At 45.8% G+C, this 19440-nt stretch overlaps 1 protein-coding gene across 4 annotated transcripts in view; it reads left to right on the top strand.

Annotated features, from left to right (window-relative positions):
- The window catches only part of Dip2c (disco interacting protein 2 homolog C), a 375630-nt gene that overhangs the window by 296778 nt on the left and 59412 nt on the right, over nucleotides 1-19440 (top strand). For all 4 annotated transcript variants that reach the window (XM_076872837.1, XM_076872836.1, XM_076872835.1 and 1 more), the window contains 8 exons: nucleotides 1656-1792; nucleotides 3056-3264; nucleotides 4399-4513; nucleotides 4979-5180; nucleotides 7616-7725; nucleotides 9038-9118; nucleotides 18213-18336; nucleotides 18658-18779. In XM_076872837.1, the coding sequence (XP_076728952.1) occupies nucleotides 1656-1792; nucleotides 3056-3264; nucleotides 4399-4513; nucleotides 4979-5180; nucleotides 7616-7725; nucleotides 9038-9118; nucleotides 18213-18336; nucleotides 18658-18779 (1100 nt within the window). The remainder of the gene's footprint in view (nucleotides 1-1655; nucleotides 1793-3055; nucleotides 3265-4398; nucleotides 4514-4978; nucleotides 5181-7615; nucleotides 7726-9037; nucleotides 9119-18212; nucleotides 18337-18657; nucleotides 18780-19440) is intronic.

Below are 19440 nucleotides of genomic sequence, written 5' to 3'. Positions count from 1 at the left end.
CCCCTCACTCCCATGTGGTGTGCTTGGGCACCTCCACAGAGCCTCACGCAGGACCCCAGTCATCCTGCTGATTTGCAGAAAGCTCTTAACCTGGTTGTGTCCCCAAGGATCACATGTGTCATCATGTAGCCTCCTCAGTCCTCGATTGGAGTCCCCACCCAGAGTTTAGACGTGTTCCCTCTGCCGGCACCTCCACATAGCGGATGTCACATCATGTCTACACGTGCTGCACACTGTTTTCACCGGGTCTTGGCAGGATCTAAGTCTCGGGCAGCACCTGCTGGGCGGAAGCCATGCTGCTTGCAGGCAGAGTCCCGGTGGGGGAGGTCCTCAGGCTCCCTCTCCTGTGCTGGACTGGGCTTTCTCCACAATTCCTCTTTCTGTTTTACTTGCCATGTGTGGAACTTAGAGAAGGAAAGCCAGCCCTGGCATTGTGGGTCCTTGGTGTCCAATAGTCCAAAGGTTACTGTAAACACCTTTCTGTTGCCTTTTTTACTCCTAAAGACTCCCCAGCATCACAGCAACTTAATCCTTCCCATTCCTCCAAACTGTGCGTGTCCCGGGCTCATTCATGCTTTTCAGCATTCGCCAGGCCTCCCTGGCTCCATTTCTTCCTTTATTAAAAACTAGTTTTTTAAAAAGAGAAATCTCCGGTGGGGAAGCATTAAAAAGATTTGGTTTCAAAATAGAAAACCACCCAGGACAGAGGACAGAGAGGCTCTACTCCCTTTCCCAGTGTACCCTCACTTCATCTTTACCAAGCTAATGAGTGAAGAAGACTTCAGTGTAGCCTTTTATTTTAGTTGTAGATGGATAGCATGCCTTTACTTTTTTTTATGTGGTGCTGAGGATTGAACCCAGCACTTTACACATACTAGGTAAGAGCTCTACCTCTGAGCCACAGCCACAACTCCTCAATGTAGCTTTCACAGGAATTTCCCTTCCTGTGAGTTTAACTTTCCATGGTTCTCCTGGTTCTGATGCCTTAACCCCAACTTGAGGCTTCCTGGGAGTCCAGGCTCTAAGCAGCCCACTGTCTCTTGCTGCACACACCCCTTTCCTGAAAGGCCAGGTTCTCGGCACCCTGGTCAGACTTGTGGTCTATGGCAGTGGTGGGGCAGGTGTTGATGGGCGCAGGTCAGAATGTGTGTGCCACAGGCGAGTGTGAGGACAGCATTGTTAAAAACAGCTGGGGCTCTCAGGTGAGGGTTTCCAGAGGACTCACCTGGACAGGGAATGTGATATCAAGGTTACAATTTCCACAGGACGTTAGAGGCTTAAATTCCACTTTGCACTTACAGATACCTCCAGCAACTTAAAAGCAAGTATTTTGTGCTGCTTGGGTTGCAGAGTCCGAGTTATGTGTTGGAAGTGGCACCCATTCCACTGCTGGTGTGTGTAGCCAAGCTCCCCAGCTCTCATCCTGAGCACCACCCTCACATCCAAACTGAATACAAATCGCACGTCACAATTAAAGCAATTGCAATGGTTCATGTCACCACAGTGACCTGAAACCATCATGACCTCTTTGGGGAAGATGAGTACCTGGTGTTTCATTCTCTGTTCATTTGTGTCCTTGTCTGGACTCCTGCATTCATCCATCTCTGACCCCCCTCACCTGGCTTTGACCCTCCATGTTTTCCGTTTGCTCTCAGCCATCATGTGTTCAGTGAAGCCAGATGGGATTCCTCAGCTGTGCAGAACGGACGAAATTGGGGAGCTGTGCGTGTGCGCAGTGGCGACGGGCACTTCGTATTATGGCCTCTCCGGCATGACCAAGAACACCTTTGAGGTAGGCCGGTGGAGAGTCCTCTGTCATGACACCTGTCCATAGGTCCCTCTTCGGATAGCCATTGTCAAGAGCCATTGTCAAGGGCGTAGAAACAGAAAGTGAGACAGTAACTTTTGAAAAAAGGTATTAAACATGGTTGCACTGTCTCCTAACCATTTCATTATTTTTGGTGAATCTGGCTTATCAGTATTATTTTGCTCTCAGTCATTTTTCAAAAAAAAATAAGTACTATCTCTTTAAAATGACCCTTTGTCACTGTTTTCACCCACACCTAAAATACAAACATGCCCACGGAGACGTGGATGATGAAAGAGCTTGGGCATGAGTGGCCGCACCTGAGGCGGCTAGCTGAACACCCCGATCAGCCTCTTGGTCTCTGTTCCTGTTGGCTGGTGTGAACTTGTGAACTTGAACAAATGGGTCTGATTTGGGTGGCACAAACTGGTGTGTGTGTGGCGTGTGGGGATATGTGTACTGTGTGTGGGGTGTGTGGACATGTGTACTATGGGGGGGTATGTGGGTGTGGACATGTGCACTGTATGTGTGTCGGGGGGCGTGGACCTGTGCAGCGTGGCAGGGATTTGCGTGTGTTTGCGGTTGTTAGAGGGCAGACTCTTGGTCTCCAGCATGCCATGCTGCATTGCGGTGTCCTCACAACTAGCATCGTCTTAGCAGGCGATGCCTGGTGGTAGGAGTGAAGTACAAGGTGTGAAGTTATGTGCAGGAAATCAGAAACCACTTGGGAACACGTTCTTAAACATCTAGAACTTTGGACATAACTGGAGTTAGGTAGAGCCCAAATAAAAACTCCCTCTCCTTTCATATGTGGCTTATCTGTAGGGTGGAAGGAAAAGAGATGTAGAGTTAAGCTCATCTTTTTGCTTTATTTATATTCTCAGCATGGTTCTAACAAGAAAAACTAACATCTTAATGAACAGGATCCGTCACTTTCTCACTAACTTGGGTTGCACCTTGATTCTCACTTATCACTAACTATTGCGCTATAGTGGTCTAAACAAGAACTAGCTGGTGTCTCTTAGCATGGAGTAATTTCTGGCTGTGACCTTCTCCGAGACTTGGAGCCTGTGAGGGGAGCTGGCTTGAAGCCCTGCATGTGGCCCAGATGACGGGAGAAGTGTGTGTGCGTGTCTGAAGACTGCTGACGTCTGCTACTCTGACCTCTGTGCAGGCGGGGAGTTGGAGTTGGACAGCAGGTTGTCACTTCCAGGAGAGGTGGGCTGATTGGAGCCTGTGTTTCCCCAGGTGTTCCCCATGATGAGCTCGGGTGCGCCCATCAGTGAGTACCCATTCATACGGACGGGCCTTCTGGGCTTCGTTGGTCCTGGAGGGCTCGTCTTTGTGGTGGGGAAGATGGACGGCCTGATGGTGGTCAGTGGGCGCAGGCACAATGCCGATGACATCGTGGCAACAGCCTTGGCCGTGGAGCCCATGAAGTTTGTCTACAGAGGAAGGTCGGTTGCCCTCATCTGCTTATTTCTGTAGACCACACTTTGCACATAGCTGTGAAGGGTTTGTAAGTCACATAAATCCCTTATTTTGAATCCCGTTTCCTCTTCTGTAAAATCACAGCTGGACTCGGTGCTGAGATTTCCCCTGGTTTTGGATGTCCACAATTTTGTACAAGTTTCCTGAGCCCCATGAGGGTATTTTTGTTAACTTCTAAGCTAAGTAAAAGTATCCATTGGAAAGACTTTTAATAGATAACTGCACAAAATACAGGGCTGAAAGTTCATCCTGGAGCAGGCCCCAGAGACTTAGAGGTCATTCTTATCATGGAAGTGTGGCCATCTGGGCTAGGGCTCAGTGGTGGAGCACTTGCCTTGCACATGTGAGGCCGTGGGTTCAATCCTCAGCCCCACATAAAGACAAGGTACATTTAATAAAAAAAAAAAAAAAAATGGACACTCACGAGCTACTCCAGTCTCCTACTTTCCTCCCTCCCTTGCTGGACACGTCACGGAGGCTTAGTAAATTCTGTAGCTCCCTAGGGTTTGGTGGTTTTTTTTTTTTTTTTTTTTTTGCTAATTTGAGGGAACTCAGAAATTCCTTGGAATCTTACTTCATTTTGGCAAGTTGGTGGGACTAGGAGAAAGGAGATACTTGGCTACAGCCTCACCACCTTGGGATTATCTTTAAAACTAGAACCTATTTGTGAGGGAAGTTTCCTAGAGATTTGGAGTGGCCTCAATTCTGTGCTGACCCTGTGAGGCAGACGGATTTATCAGGAAGCAGTCATTTCCGAACAGAAAACTTGGATGCAAACTCAAGGCACGCATGGTACAGGTCTCTGCAGCAATCGCAGCAATCCTGCACTGCCTCCTCTTGTCCACATGGAAAGAACAGCCTTGTCCCCAACACCTGCAGCCATAGCAAGGGGCCTCCAGGGGCATTGTGGGTGGTTCGCCTGCAGGGCCCCCAGGCTTCTCGGCCTCCATGGCTAGACTTGCATTGGTTGGTGCACATGAGGGAGCTGAACTTGGAGAGGCCCCAGGAGATGCCGGGCTGCTTGATTAGCTGCAGTTGTGCATGCCTTACTGGGAGTGTTGCTGCCTATGCTCATCACATGTGCCCCTCTGTCTCCACAGGATAGCTGTGTTCTCGGTGACCGTCCTTCACGATGAAAGGATAGTGATTGTGGCGGAGCAGAGGCCGGACTCCACGGAGGAGGACAGCTTCCAGTGGATGAGCAGGGTGCTCCAGGTCATGCGCCTTGCCCTGAAGCTCTCTGCTCTGAGTTTCAGCTTCCCTGACTCGCTGTTAGGGTTAGGGCAATCCCTCGCCAATCGGGGCTCGGCCCCACAGCACTCCCCTTGATCAAAAATCCCTGCTCAAGGGGAGGGGACAGGTTTTCTAAGGCTGATTCCTACCGTTCATGTTGGGAGGTCACGAGTCCATCTTGGGTTGGGATTTTTTGTTGAGGATATCCTTTTCTCTAGATTCCCTATTTAGTATTTGTGGTCCTGTGTAAAATCATCCAGCTCAGGGAGTTCAGCAGTGTCTCCTGTGCTGGCGGATCCTACACCCATAGAACAGGGTTCCCACCGTACATACTTTTGCATGTTACAGTATTTCAGGTGCATAAATGTTTACTGAATAAGTTATGCCAGTTATGAAATGTTTATTTCTATTTCCTATTATAATATGATTACCTCTTAAATTTTTTAGGCAATCGACAGTATACATCAAGTTGGAGTTTACTGCCTGGCTTTGGTGCCAGCAAATACCCTTCCCAAAACCCCACTGGGTGGAATCCACTTGTCAGAAACAAAGCAACTCTTCCTGGAGGGCTCCCTTCACCCCTGCAACGTCCTCATGTGCCCCCACACTTGTGTCACAAACTTGCCTAAACCTCGACAGAAGCAACCAGGTACGGCTTGCAGCACCAAGCTCAGGAGAGCTCCCGTCACCTTCCTGCCTTTCACATGGCCACATGCTCCTGGGGCATAACCACCTTTGAAACCTGTGGACAGAGTGTGAGGGGAAGAGGTGCTTGGCCTTTGCAGGGGACATCACCACTTGATGCAGATGAGGTTTTGCAGCGCCACCAGCAGGGTGGCCTTTGGCGAGGCACAGACCCCCTTAAGATTCTACTGGTAGAATCTCCTTATTGGTAGAATAAGAATAATATATCCTTTTATGTTTCTGTGACTCAGGGATCCAAGCAAATAACACTGGGGAAGCAGTCTGAAACATGTGCACCGTTCCCTGTGATGTTGTCACATACAAATCTACCAAGTGCTCTGCAGTTTGGGAACACATTATCCATTGTCTGACTTGATTCTCACATTGTCCCAAGGTCTCCATCTCCATTACATGCAAGGGAGAGAGTTGGGCTAGATGATTTCTGAGCCTCTCTGGAGTAAATATTTAAACAACTATGTAAGGGGTCTGTTGATTCTTGGAATGAAGCTCCTAAAACTTAGAAGGTTTATAAACCACCCAGTTGCCTTTTCTACTGGATGAATTCTTACTCGGGTAAGAAATGTGTTTGTAATTATGAAACTGAGCAAAAAGCATTAGGCCTTTAACCCATCCTGAGCCAGCAACCGTGTCAAAAGACATCAGAATCGGACAACTCTGCAGCTGCATTCCCTGGGGAAGTCCTTTCAGAATAGCTATAGGACGCTGTCTGAGCAGGTGCCCAGAGCTCTCAACCCCTAAGACAGGCCTGGACTCTCTTCAGGACCCTGTGTCTTGTTGCTCTGAGGTGAAACGTCTGCCTTGGCCCCTGCATGAATTTGGTAAGGGTTGTATGGTAGGAACTCAACACTGGAGACTAAAGGTGCAGATTCTGAATCTTGTGAATGGGGCAGGAATCAACGTGGACCTTCTATGCACACGTTGTGGGGAGTAATCTCAACTTTTCGTTTTCAAGTGGTGTGGCTGAGCCACTGTAGGAGTGTTCCATGTGTACCCCCTCACTTACCTGGGGAGAATTCATCTGTTCTTGCTAATAGCAGATTTTCTAAATCAGATGTAGCAGTGATTGGGGAAAGGAATTCCTAAGTCTGGGGGGAAAGAGATCCCTAAGGTCCCAGACTTCACCTCCAGAGTACAAGCCGAAGTAAACCCTGGTGAGGGGCTTTTACTCCGTAACGGAGAAGCACAGAGTGAGGCGCCGTGAAAGCCCTAGGTCCCCTCAAAACAGGTTTCTCTTTCTAGTTTGAATTCTTAAAATATATGTATATAAGAAGACTTTAAACCAATTTAGCCTGTTTGCAAGCTGGCTTCTTAGAGGAATCATCTTGCTTAGCCCTCAGTTGTCAAGAAGAGTAGGGCCACAGTAAAGATGAAGAGTAAGAGTCTGAGGGCTGCAGGTTCCAGGGTGTTGGATCACCTGCAGGAGCCTTTAGCTCCTGGGCTTCTTGCACAGTGGCGGCTCCGCCCCATTCCAGTGAGCAGCACTGTACCAGACTTTTTGTTTGGTTAAGCATGAAGACTACTCATCTTTCACAGTTACTTTAATAAGAACTAAGAAAAGACATGTAGTCTGCCCACAACTACCACATGGGAGAATTCAGAGATGAGTTGGCTGAGTATATAAGGACAGTCCTCGATGACGCAGCATCCGTCATCCAGGATCCTTCAAACTTCTCGTAAATCAGGAAGAGGGCACCAGTAATGCAGTCACCAACAGCAGTCTTTTCATTCATAGCTCACGAAAGGACTAACAGAGACCCTGAAACCTTACCCCCAATAAAATATACAGGCTTCCGTATCCCACCTCCTCAACAGGATTACTCTCAAATTCATAAAGTATTTATTTAAAATGGATAATATTTTGCTTCTGGTCAACCCTCAAGATGTATACTGACATTAGACAGTAAGAGTAGACATGATCTGGAAGTCTTTAACTACTTATGGAATTTAAAAACTGATTCTCTGCTATCTGTGTGTGGGTATGAGTTTGGGCATGGTCTGGGCATCAAACCTAGGGCCTCAACATGCCAGGCAAACACTTCACTGAGCCACAGCCCCACTCTATATCAAATTTTGTAATTGCCACTGTCAACATATGTCAACCCCCCTGGGGTTCACACTCACAAGGAAATAAAGACAGTGACTTGGGGGGCCCTAGGAGGATTTTATGTGTGATGAAAACGTCATTTCTGTGCCACCCCTAATCAAAGCTTGTTTGCATTTCCCATCATTGTCATCATACTGATCTCTTTGAAACCTGTCCTAAGATATATTCAGAGCCAGGCCTTTGGAAGGGTTTTCCTAGAGTAAATTCTTTACCAAAAGGGGAAGTCCTATTTTAGGGAAATTTGATCTTTGTCTCAAGGCTCTGTCTCTTTCCAGAAATTGGCCCCGCCTCTGTGATGGTGGGAAACCTCGTGTCTGGGAAGAGGATTGCCCAAGCCAGTGGCAGAGACCTGGGTCAGATAGAAGACAACGACCAGGCCCGGAAGGTAAGAGCCGAGGCCCACACCTCTCCTATGTTCCTTCCACAGTGTGAGAGGCAACTGTCCCTGCAGCTGCCCCTGTGCCGGGTGCATGTCCACTCCCTTGGCATCTGTGATGGTCTTGTCCTACCTCCCCTGTCTTGCAAGACGTGTATAAGGAGAATCTATTCACTAGGGGATATGGCGTTTTTAAAAATTGGCTAGTGACACAGAAATGGGTACATAATGTCAACCCCGACTGGCAGGACCAAGGCAGATGTGTGGGACTCCTCTTCCTGTTTTAGTTCCTTTCGCCACTTGTTTGATTGTTCCCTCAGCTCTGAAGCCACCCTGCCTCGCAACAACCTTTCCACCAGGCCTCGATTCACTGGTCTCTGGCAGACAGACCTCCAACTGCCTTGAGTAGCCCTGAGTCCTGGTTATTGCCACGAACCCTGACCATGCCTAGGGCTCCCTGGAGATGTCTTACGTCTCACAGCTGAAAGGTGGTCCTATTCTGTGTCAGCTACTAGGAAATGTGACAAAATCAACCACTTCAAAAGTTGCCAGTGTACATACATTAATTCACTAATTAGAAGCGCTTAATTGGGCTGGGGTTGTGGCTCAGTGGTGGAACACTTGCCTAGCATGTGTGAGGCACTGGGTTCAATTCTCAGCACCACATATGAATAAAAAAGGTCCATCCCCAACTTTTTTTTTGGGGGGGGAGGGGGATGAAGCACTTGATCATCATACCCCACCCACATGGTATGTTTCTATTACTAAAAAGGATTAGAGTTATCTCAGCCTGAAATTGGGCCACCGTTTTTACTACACACTGAGTAGTATGGAGCATGTAGTTTGAGTTTGCAGTGCAGTTTCATGACACTAGGGAAGTGCCATTCTGAACACACCATAGACACCCCGCCCCCCTCACCCTTTTTAATAGGATAGGTCTGATTTTCTCATCATAACCCATAGAAATAAGCATTTCTCCTCTGGCAGCCCCAGAAGAAAGGCCTTGCTCTACCGCTACAAATGCCAGTGAGAGTTCCCATCCTTGCACAGACCACCCAAGAGCTCCCCTAACCAAGGGCCCAGCCCTTGAGCTGTCAGTCCAAGTCAGGAGTGATGAATTCTAGATCACTGCCAGAAAATATAGTAAGCACTTGCTTGTCCTTTGGCTATGTGTCAGATTTTCCTAAAAAAATTTCCATGGGAAAGCACACTATTTGAAGGCACTAGAAGGCATCCGCACATTTACTTCCACTTAATTTGGAGATTGCCCAGCGCAGATCTCAGTGGCCTGACCCTGGCACCAATGCGTTTCCTGTTGCAGTTCCTGTTCCTCTCGGAGGTCTTGCAGTGGAGAGCCCAGACCACCCCAGACCACGTGCTGTATACGCTGCTCAACTGTCGGGTGAGGCACACCGAACTCACGTTTCCTGATGGCTGTTCTTGTTGGATCTAAACTGGTTCCCGGGCCTGGGAAGCACTCTTGCTTCTGTGTGTGTGTTTTTGATTTATTTCTTATTAGTGCGTTACCATTATACACAATAGTGGGGTTCATTTTGACACATTAATGAATGCACATGACATAATTTGCTGCAATTCAATCCCCAGTATCTCCCTTTCTCCCCTCCCTCCGCTCTACTGGTCTTCCTTCTATTTTTTTTTTTTAATTGGTGCATCATAGGTGTACGTAAAAGTGGAATTCATTGTGATGTATTCACACGTGCACATAACATGACTTAGTCAATTTCATTCTGCAGTTTGTTTTACCTCCCTCCAGCCGCTTCCTCTATTCTCCTGTTCTCCCTTCTACCTTCATGAAATCCCACCTTTCTGTATTCCTTACTTTTGCCTGGCTTCCACATAGAAGAGAACATTTTCAACCCTTGAGTTTCTGAGTTTGACTTATTTCATTTAGCAGATGTTCTGCAGTTTCACCCATTTACCAGCACATGCCATGATGCTTCTTTGTGGCTGAGTGAAACTCCATTGTCTTCATACACCACATTTTCTTTATCTATTTGTCTGTTGATGGGCTCCTAGGCTGATACCAAAACTGAGCTATTGTGAATTGTGCTCCTATAAACATGGGTATACCTGGATCTCTATAATATGTTGAGTTTGGTTATTTGGGATGAATATCAAGGAGCCAGATGACTGGGTCATAGGGTGGTTCCATACCTAGTCTTTTGAGGAATCTCCGTACTGCTCTCCAGAGTGGGTGTGCTAATTTGCAGTCCACCAACAGTGTATGGATATGCCTTTCTCCCTACATTCTCACCAGTAATTACCGTTATTAGTATTCTTTCCTCTCCCCCACCTCCCCCAGTACTGGGATTGAACCCAGGGGCACTCTACCTCTGAACTATATCTTCAGCCCTTTTTATTTTTTATTTTGAAATGGGGTCCTACCATGTTGCCCAAGGTGGCCTTGAACTTGGTGATTTCTCCCAAGTCTCTGGGATTACAGATGTGTGCTGCTGCCCCTGGCTGTTGCTTGTATTCTTAATGATTGCCCTTCTAACTGGACTAGGATTCTTTTTTTTTTTTTTCCCCTTGAGCTTTAGTGGTATTATTAAGAAAGCATTTGCTGTTTTATAATATTCCCAACTTAATTCTTTCCCTGAATCTTTTGGGGAATTCTTTTTGTTTGTCTGATGCTCTCCATTTAAGGATGCTTTTAAGTATGATCATACCTATACACTATATGTGATATTTTAGCAGCCCTTTTTGCAATATTTCCTACCTGAAAACAAGTGATTGATAATATCTAATGAGACAATTCCAGACTTAGGAGAGTTTTGATTTTAATTACCAAGCTACTTTTTAGAGGTGTTAATTACAGAATCCTAGAAATAAGTCATTTCTACTTTTAAATATAAAGTTTCTATTTCTCATTAGAAATTTATCAAGTATCATTCCATAGTAGTACTTAGGAGTAAGGCCTTAAATATGCAAGCAAATATTAACAGTAAAATTTTAATGCAAAAGTCTTGATATTGTTACTTTTTCTTGTTGCTATGAAAATAGTTTGAAAAATAGATACAATATGTAGGTCTTCTGGGCATACGTAGGCACTGACATAAGCTACGGCTCTTCAGAGTTGCTGATTACCAGAATCTGAAGGCTCCTCCTGCCATTTGGAGCAGTAGATTAATGGCACATAAAGGGAAATGCTGACAACATAGCTGATTGTTCCCTGAATCTCTGCTTTGGTTTCCAGTTATCAGACCATTCTGATTATGTGATTTATCTCATCTGAAGGCCCCTCACCCTCAACTCACAGCAGTGCTTATCATATTGAAATTGCCACATGGGCTGAGTCGCTGTCTATCTGCTCGAGACTTTTTCCAGGAAGAGTCCTTGGCAACGGGGATGTCCGTCTTCCCCTCCCCTCTAAGAAGCTCCCTGTGCTGACAGCCCACAAGCTCCTCCTGTCCGATACCATGAGTCCACTTATCTGAAATGCCCTCTTCCCACTTTGCATCTGTTTCCTCACTAGAACCATCCTCAGCCTACGAGTAGAGACAGGACTCCCCTTTCTGCACACAGCCGTTCGCTAGCCTTCTTGGGCATCTGTGTCACTGTCCTCATATCTCATGAATCACTTCCTGTGCCCTGCATTCGCTGTTTCTCCTGTGAGTTGCTCTTGACTACTTCTCTTTCTCTGTAATCTGAGCAGCTCTCCAGGGACTCCCAGTATCACCTGTAGACTAAAATCTACAATGTTAACTTGGGCTGGCCTCCTGTGCCCTACACGAGTCACCTTCTCCAGTGGCTGCCTGCAAGTACCACCTCCCTTCCCTGAGTTCCCTCAGCACTGCCCCTGTGCCTGTGTGCTCCCTAGGCTGTACGCTGCATGGGACTGGGTTCAGCTCTGACTCCCTTTTCAAACTCTTCCCCAGAATTGCCCGATACGTGGCTCCCATGTGTCAGATGGGTAAATGCCCGTATCTAAACAGCTGGACTGTACACGGTAGCTCAAGAAGTGATGGACCCTGTGTACACAGCTGCAATACTGATGGAGGCATGCTGATGGAAGTGTGAGGAACACAGGCCTGGTCTCACCTCGTCAACTGTGGGAGAAGGTCCCTCAGACTGTTCACCCGAGTGATCAGTTCCAGAGCACAAGCTTGACGTCCAGGCCATCTGGCATTGTGGATGCCCGTGCCCTGGACTCTATTATTACAGTCATTTGCCATAGCCAGACACTAGATATCATGGAAAATTGTTTACTGGAAATGACTTCTGTGCTTTAAAAGGGTTTCAGTAAAAACAACAGAAAATCAGATGGAGTAAGCTATAGTTCAAAGTAGTGATTAAGTTTGCTTTAGCTAAGCATTCGGAAACTGTGGTCCAAGGATGCCACCTCCTGTTAGCGGAAATCTCCTGTCTGCTAAGGCTTCGTTCATGTTCTGTTCTGGGCTTTTCTGAAGGATCACAGCATCACCTTTATTTCATGAGAGGGTCAGATCCAAGCATCTGTGTTAGTTTACCATTCCTGCTACCCCATGTGTACTCTGGATAGGGCTCAACCTGGACCATAGTCCAGCATGTGATGGTGGTTGTAATTTCTGCTCAAATCAGTGTTCAACAATGTCTAACAGAAATAAAACACAAGCCACATGCATAATTGTTTTCTAAAACAATATCAAAGCATAAGAGAAGACAGGTGCAATTGATTCCAATAATGAGTTACTTCTCCAGACTGTCAATCCAGTGTGGCCAGTGCCCCAGTCCTGGATGGAGTATTTCTATCAACTGATTTTGGCCACCTCTCACCTGATCTTTTTTTAATAGTATAATTTCTTAAAAAATTCTTTTTAGTTATACATAACAATGTATTTTGACATACATACTTGGAGTATAACTTCCTATTCTTGTGGTTGTACATCATGTGAAGTTACATTGGTGTGTATTCATATATGAATATAGAAAAGTTATGTCCAATTCATTATGTCTTTCCTATTCCCATCTCCCTCCCTTACCCCAACCCCCCCTATCCAATCTGGTGAACCCCTACCCCACCCCACCCCCGCAGTCTATCATGAGTCAACATCCACATATCGGAACATTTGGCCTTTGTTTTTTTGGAATTGGCTTTTTTCCACTTAGCATGATAGTCTCTAGTTCCATCCATTTACTGGCAAATGCATAATTTAATTTTTCTTTATGGCTGAAGTATGTATATATACCACCGTTTCTTTATCCATTCATCTATTGAAGGGCATCTAGGTTGGTTCCATAGCTTATCTATCATGAATTGGGCTGCTATGAACATTGATGTAGCCACATAACTGTAGTATGCTGATTTTAAGTCCTTTGGGTATAAACTGAGGAGAAAGATAACTGAGTCAAATGGTGGTTCCATTCCCAGTTTTCTGAGGAATCTCCATACTGCTGTACAGAGTAGTTGTACCAATTCACAGTCCCACCAGCAGTGTGTGAGTCTGCCTTTCCCCACATCCTCGCCAACATTTATTTTTACTTGTATTCTTGATAATTGCCATTCTACCTGGACTGAGATGAAGTCTCGGTATAGTTTTAATTGCTAGTGATGATGAACATTTTTCCATAAATTTGTTGACCATTCGTATTTCTTGTTCTGTGAAGTATCTGTTCAATTCCTTTGCCCATTTATTGATTGTATTTTTGTTTGTTTGGTGGTAGGTTTTTTGAGTTCTTTACATATCCTAGAGATTAATGCTCTGGGGTGCAATGGCAAAGATTTCTCCCATTCTGTGATCCCTCTCTTCACGTTCTTGATTGTTCCTTTGCTGTGAAGCTTTTTAGTTTGAATCCATCCCATTTATTGATTCTCAATTTTATCTTGCGCTTTAGGAGTCTTGTTGAAGAAGTTGGTTCCTAAGCTGACCTGGAGACTTGGGCCTACTTTTTCTTCTAGTAGGTGCAGGGTCTCTGGTCTAATGCCTACATCCTTGATCCACTTAAGAGTTTTGTGCATCACCTGCTCTTTTTGATCATGGGGTCATTGAGAATGATTGAGCCATTTGGCTCCTAAGTATGAGTGCCATTTCCTAGTTTTTGTTTGTAGTTCTTTCATGTTTGTATTTCCACTGCCCGCATAGTAAGTAGATATGAGTTGTCATGGAAGATTTAGAGTGGGAAGTAAGGATGCAATTAATTGGAAAATTAAGTTAGAATCTTGAAATTCTTTTTTGAGTTTTTTTTTGTCTTATTTTGGGTTTGGGGGGTTTTTTGGTGTTGGGGGGGCGTTTACTGAGAATTGAGCCCAAGGGCACTTTACTACTAAGCCACATCCCCAGCCCTTTTTAATTTTGAGACAGTCTTGCTGAGTTGCTGAGTTTGACCTTGAACTTTCAATAGTCCTGCCTCAGTCTTCTGAGCCCCTGGGATTACAGGTGTGCACCACTGCACTCAGCTTACATCCTTTACATACAGAAGTTTGAGGTGTTTTGGTAGGTTGTTTGTTAATAGATCAGCCAAATCATGTATTATGGTTTTTGTTTTTTGGTTTCTTTTAGTAATTTCTTTAGATTTTAAAATATAAATTCTCTCAGATTTTTTTCCTCATTCCTCAGGGTTTTTTTTTTTTAGTTATTTGATTTATGTAAACCTTTTAAATGGTGTCAAATATATAATCTTTGCCACTGCTGTTTGTGTAGAACAGAGTTGATTGTGGGTTTCTCTGCATTACCATTCTGTCTGGAAAACTTACTGATTCCTTTTAGAAGACTGCCATGATTTCCCTGGTGAAATTACCTCACCTAGAAATCTCAGGCATTGGATTTCAATATGGAAACCCCGAGTTTTCCCATGAATGTTGATGAAGATGCCAGAAAATGGTGGCCGTTTCCTGAGGCTGAATGTATGTTGCTCTGTGGGACCACCCACATAGGACAATTCTTGTTATTCTTAAAACAAACAATTGGGAGAATGAAATGTGTCTCTGAATTCAGTGGCATGTCTCCTGAGCTGAAATGTCCTTAGTAGGATGTCAGAGAGCCAGTGGTAATGAGCAGTGTCCAGGTGTGACTGTACCACAGTGTGGTCCCCGACGTGGTGGAATTGTGTCCTATCAGCCTTGCAAACTGAGGAGGAGGAGAAAAGAGAATGTCAGAACCATTTTGTTTTTGTTTCTCTTTTTTCTTTTTGTACCAGGAATTTAATCCAGGGACATAACCACTGAGCCACATCCCCAGCCCTTTTATATTGTAGAGACAGGGTCTCACTAAGTTGCTGAGGCTGACTTGGAACTTGTGATCCTCCTGCCTCAGCCCCTCAAGCCTCTGGGATTACCAATGTGTGCCAGCATAACTACTTCATTATTGCCATCCAGGCTGCTGCCCTTCCTTGTAAGTCCCTCCTGTCATGCTAGAGGAAGGATGCAGGAGAATCTGCCTCTCCTTGCATATCACCGATGTGACTGCTCGCCTGCAGAGTGACCCCAGTATTTGGGGGATGCCATTCATTCAGCACATCCTTTGTATGCAGCAGAGGCACCTGTTCAGTGGTCATTTGGTGACAGCCCAGCCCCAGCTGTGGAAGAAAACTGCTTATGTGAGACTTACCATGGGGCAGAGTAACTGTTTCCAGGCTAGTAGCTCCTTGAGAAGATTGATGATAATTTTAATTTCCAATCGCCTTACCTGTTGATTTCAGATCCTGTTTCCCACAAAGGATGTTGCTTCCCTGTACCACCATCATCAGAGTACCTGGAAGCTTTACCATACATTTTGTAAGAACAACATAAAATGGCAAATAGCATTGTGAAAATTGTGTTTGGGGAGATTGTCAAAAATCACAGTATTCATATTGAATTTCATATTTTATGAGTACCCATGGATAGGAATTTTCATGAACTAGAACCAGAACACATTTTGAAATACACTTCTCTGGCTGCTTGTTGTGAGTCTTCTAAGTTTCTCAAATCTCAGGACCTAAGAAAGTGGATAAATCATGGGCTTTGTCGTTTGACCAAAAAGGTAGTTATTGATGGGGGTTATACTCTTCCATTTTTCAGTACTATAACAAAATCTGAGACAGGCTACTTTATAAAGAAAGGTGCTTTGTGTTGGTGGACAGTTATGGAGGTGCAAGGTTGAAGGGCTGATCCTAGTGGCCTTCGAGCTGGCCGAGTCCTGAAGCAATGCAGAGCTTCGTGTGGCATGTGAGGGAGCCCGCATTGCCCGTGCATGTGTCTGCTCACTTCCTCTCATAATAAAGCCACCGGGATTCAATCTCAGGGGCCCCATGCTAATGACCTTATCTGATCCTAAACACTAATCAAAAACTGTCATTCAGGGGCTGGGACTGTGGCTCAGTGGTAGGGCACTTGCCTAGCATGTGTGAGGCACTGAGTTCGAGCCTCAGCACCACATAAAGATAAATAAATGTATTGTTTATCTACAACTAAACAATAAAGAAATTTAAAAAAAAACTGTCATTCAACACTCAGCTTCCACCCTCTGGCTGCTTGACAGTGGGGTTAGATTTTAGTACATGAAGCTTTGGGGAGCATGTGCGCCCTAGCGAAACCAGGGATCTCCTGTCATTTCCCCAAAGGTGGGCATGGGATTAGGTACAGACGTTGTGCAAACCAGAGGCATGGGTGGGCATGCCACAATGTGGGTGCGGGGATGGGGAAAGAGGCCTGATGGCAGGAAGGTCCCCTTAGTAGGAACAGAAGGGGAGCTAGTACTGCCAGTGCTCTGCTGAGAGACACTACCACCCACCAAGGATCATCCCTTTTCAACGATTCTGGGTGGTGACCAACTTTCCTTGTGAGACCACCATGCTCCAGTGTCTAGGGTGGACTTGGGTGGGGTCCCTCACCATCAGCTGTGCTATGTATCTGTGCCATAGTTTCTTTGAAGGCTGTGGAACATCCAGAGCTTGCTGGATGTTCAAGTCGAGGGACGTGTGTTGGTTCATGTAGACAGCTGTGGTGTCTGTGTGTCCACAGGAAAACCTGAACGTCTGATCTCAATGGCTCCAGGTTCTGTCACATTGACTTCATTTCCTGGACTCATAGCCTCCTCCATCATTTGGCATTTGGCCTGTCTGTGCTACATTGTGCTTTCTGGCTCTTCTACTTTACATATCTATTTTTTAACCTTCCTCTGATAGAAAATAATCTGGGAATGAGTGTGTCATAAGGTTCAGGTCAGAGAGGCGTGAGCTGACCCTCTCCTGCACTAAAGAAACCCATCCCTGCATCAGGGAGAAGGAAATAAGGGCCCACCCAGGTTGCAGAGGTCCTCAGACTGATGATGTGACTCTGTGCCGAGGTCATCAGAGGTGATCCCTTGGCTGCCCAGAGCTTATGCTGATGACCAGGTTCTGCATGTTTTCTTAACATGTCATAAAATAATCCCTTGCACGCTTCCTCGGGCCCTGTCCACCCTCCACCTGCCTGTGTCCCTAGCATGGGTATGTGGGATGGGGACTGTGCTGTGTTTTTCCTGACCCTGAACCTTCATAGGCCTGAAAGCGCTGGTCACGGATCCATGCAGTGTTCTCTTTCCACATGGTTGCTCCTCACACCGGCTTGCTTTGGACCTCCGCAATGTAGTCTTTGAATGGCTCAGGTTCACTCCCCAAGAACCTTCGAAGTTTTCCCTGCTTTCCTGTCACCTCTGCCGGCCCCTGCACTCCTCCTTCAAGCCACCTACTTACAGAAGTGTTTAGTGGAGATTGTCCGTGGACACTTCCAGATTTCAGAGTCTATCTTGTCCCTGGACTGCAGGCCAGAATCGCCTGCTGCTGAAGGGAAAGCCCTTTATCCTATTAATCATGTGAAGACAGCATTTGACTATAAAGCAGCTGTGAACAGTGATCTCTTCACCTCAGGAATGAAGCAAGTGGACTGTAATTGTGAAATGTAGCCTCAGGAAAATCTTTGGTGCAATGTTCATAATCTGCAGTACACTCATACTTTCTTTGCAGTGTAAACAATCCCACAGATTTCAATATTTCTTGGTACTTCTCTTGCTATCAATTTTCTCCATAACCACCCCCTCCCTTTGTTTTGTTTTGTAATAAGCCCAAAGATGTTTTCTTTTTGTCTCTCCACACTTTAAAAGTCTTCATGAAAATACATTCGCTGCTTTTTTTTTTCCTTCAGGTGTTTTTAAACAATTATTTTTTTCTTTCAGACTTCCTTGATTTTTTTAATGTGGTCTTTCTTAAACATTATAAATTGTTTTCTCTACATAAGAGTCCGTGTGTTTTTACTGGTCATTCTTATTGCCAGTGACAATTATACTTAATTCACAAAATTATTGGAGTCTTTTTAAACTCGTGTCTTTTTTAACTGAGATACTAAGGTGGTAAAATATATGTAGGTGGCTCTTTGCTTCTGTGCCTCATTAGAAAAGAAGGGGATTGATTTATGATGCTCATGCAACTCTGAATACACTGCAAACCACCAAATTCACAATTCTAAACGTGTGACGTGCGAGCCCTCAGGAAAGCTGTCACAGCGCTGTGGCTTAACCACCTGCTCTTGCACTATGCAGGGTACCATAGCAAACTCGCTGACCTGTGTCCAGCTTCATAAGCGTGCTGAGAAGATAGCCGTGATGCTGATGGAACGGGGACACCTGCAGGACGGGGACCACGTGGCTTTGGTCTACCCACCAGGTGAGGGGGCAGGGCAAGGGCAACAGCCTCCTAGGAGGCCACTTGGCCACCCCGTTGGCAGCCGAGTAGAGCTGCAGGGTTGTTGCTGAAGTTGACAGTACTGCAGTGGGATTTCAGCGGCCTCGTTTGTGCCTATTTCTCCCCATTTGCTCAGGGACAAGGTTACGTGTTACCTATGTTTAGAGATTCAAGTAAGGAGATGTTTATGAAAAGTTTTGAACTTGAAGCAAAACCATCTTGAGGGGACCAGAGCTTGTGCTGGCAGGGATGGAGGTGATTGACAGTGGGTTTTGCTTCAAGTTCGTTTTCCTCCCCATGTAGGCATAGACCTCATCGCAGCATTTTACGGTTGCCTGTACGCGGGCTGTGTGCCAATAACCGTCCGACCTCCGCACCCGCAGAACATCGCCACAACCCTGCCAACTGTCAAGATGATCGTGGAGGTAACCTGCACCTGGAAGCTTTTGAGCGCTGAGTGTGGCGCTTGCAGTTCCCAGACCCCAGAGTCTTCTAGGGCACGACGGCTGTGGATGTGTGAGAGTGTGGAGTCCAAGTATCTCCGCCCTCCAGAAGGCTGTGACCTAGTTCTAGAAGCAAGATTTAAATGAGCATGGAAGTGAGGCTAGCAGGCAGCAGCTACCCCAGTGCATCAGAGTTAATGGTGCCCTGGAGAAGGCAGCCCCTAGAGAGGGCTCCTCTACCATCACTAGGAGAGTCCCCACCGAAGCCACTGAGCAAACCAGCCAAATGAAATTGCAGTGGATTGTTTTTGTTCCTTCCTCAAAATTTAGAATTTACCTATTCCTTTCTGAGGACATAGACTGATTGATTGATTTTTTTACATCTGGGGATATTTAGGAGCCGGGAGTGATGGTGAACACCCCAAATCCCTGCTGCTCAGGAGGCTAAAATGGGAAAGTTGCAAGTTTGAGCTCAGCCTGGGCAACTTGGCAAGACCCTGTCTCAAAATTTTAGAAAAGGGCCAGGAATGTAGCCCAGTGGTAGAGTCCTTGCCTAAGAAAAATGAGGGCCTGGGTTCCATCTCCAATATTACCAAAGAAAAAAGGAAATAAAAAACTTAGGATATGTTTTCCCCCTATTGGA

Source organism: Callospermophilus lateralis, chromosome 13 (assembly GCF_048772815.1).
Source record: "Callospermophilus lateralis isolate mCalLat2 chromosome 13, mCalLat2.hap1, whole genome shotgun sequence".
Classification (NCBI taxonomy): domain Eukaryota; kingdom Metazoa; phylum Chordata; class Mammalia; order Rodentia; family Sciuridae; genus Callospermophilus; species Callospermophilus lateralis.
The sequence above is the reverse complement of the archived record's forward strand: the minus strand, read 5'-3'. Positions and strand labels throughout refer to the sequence as shown.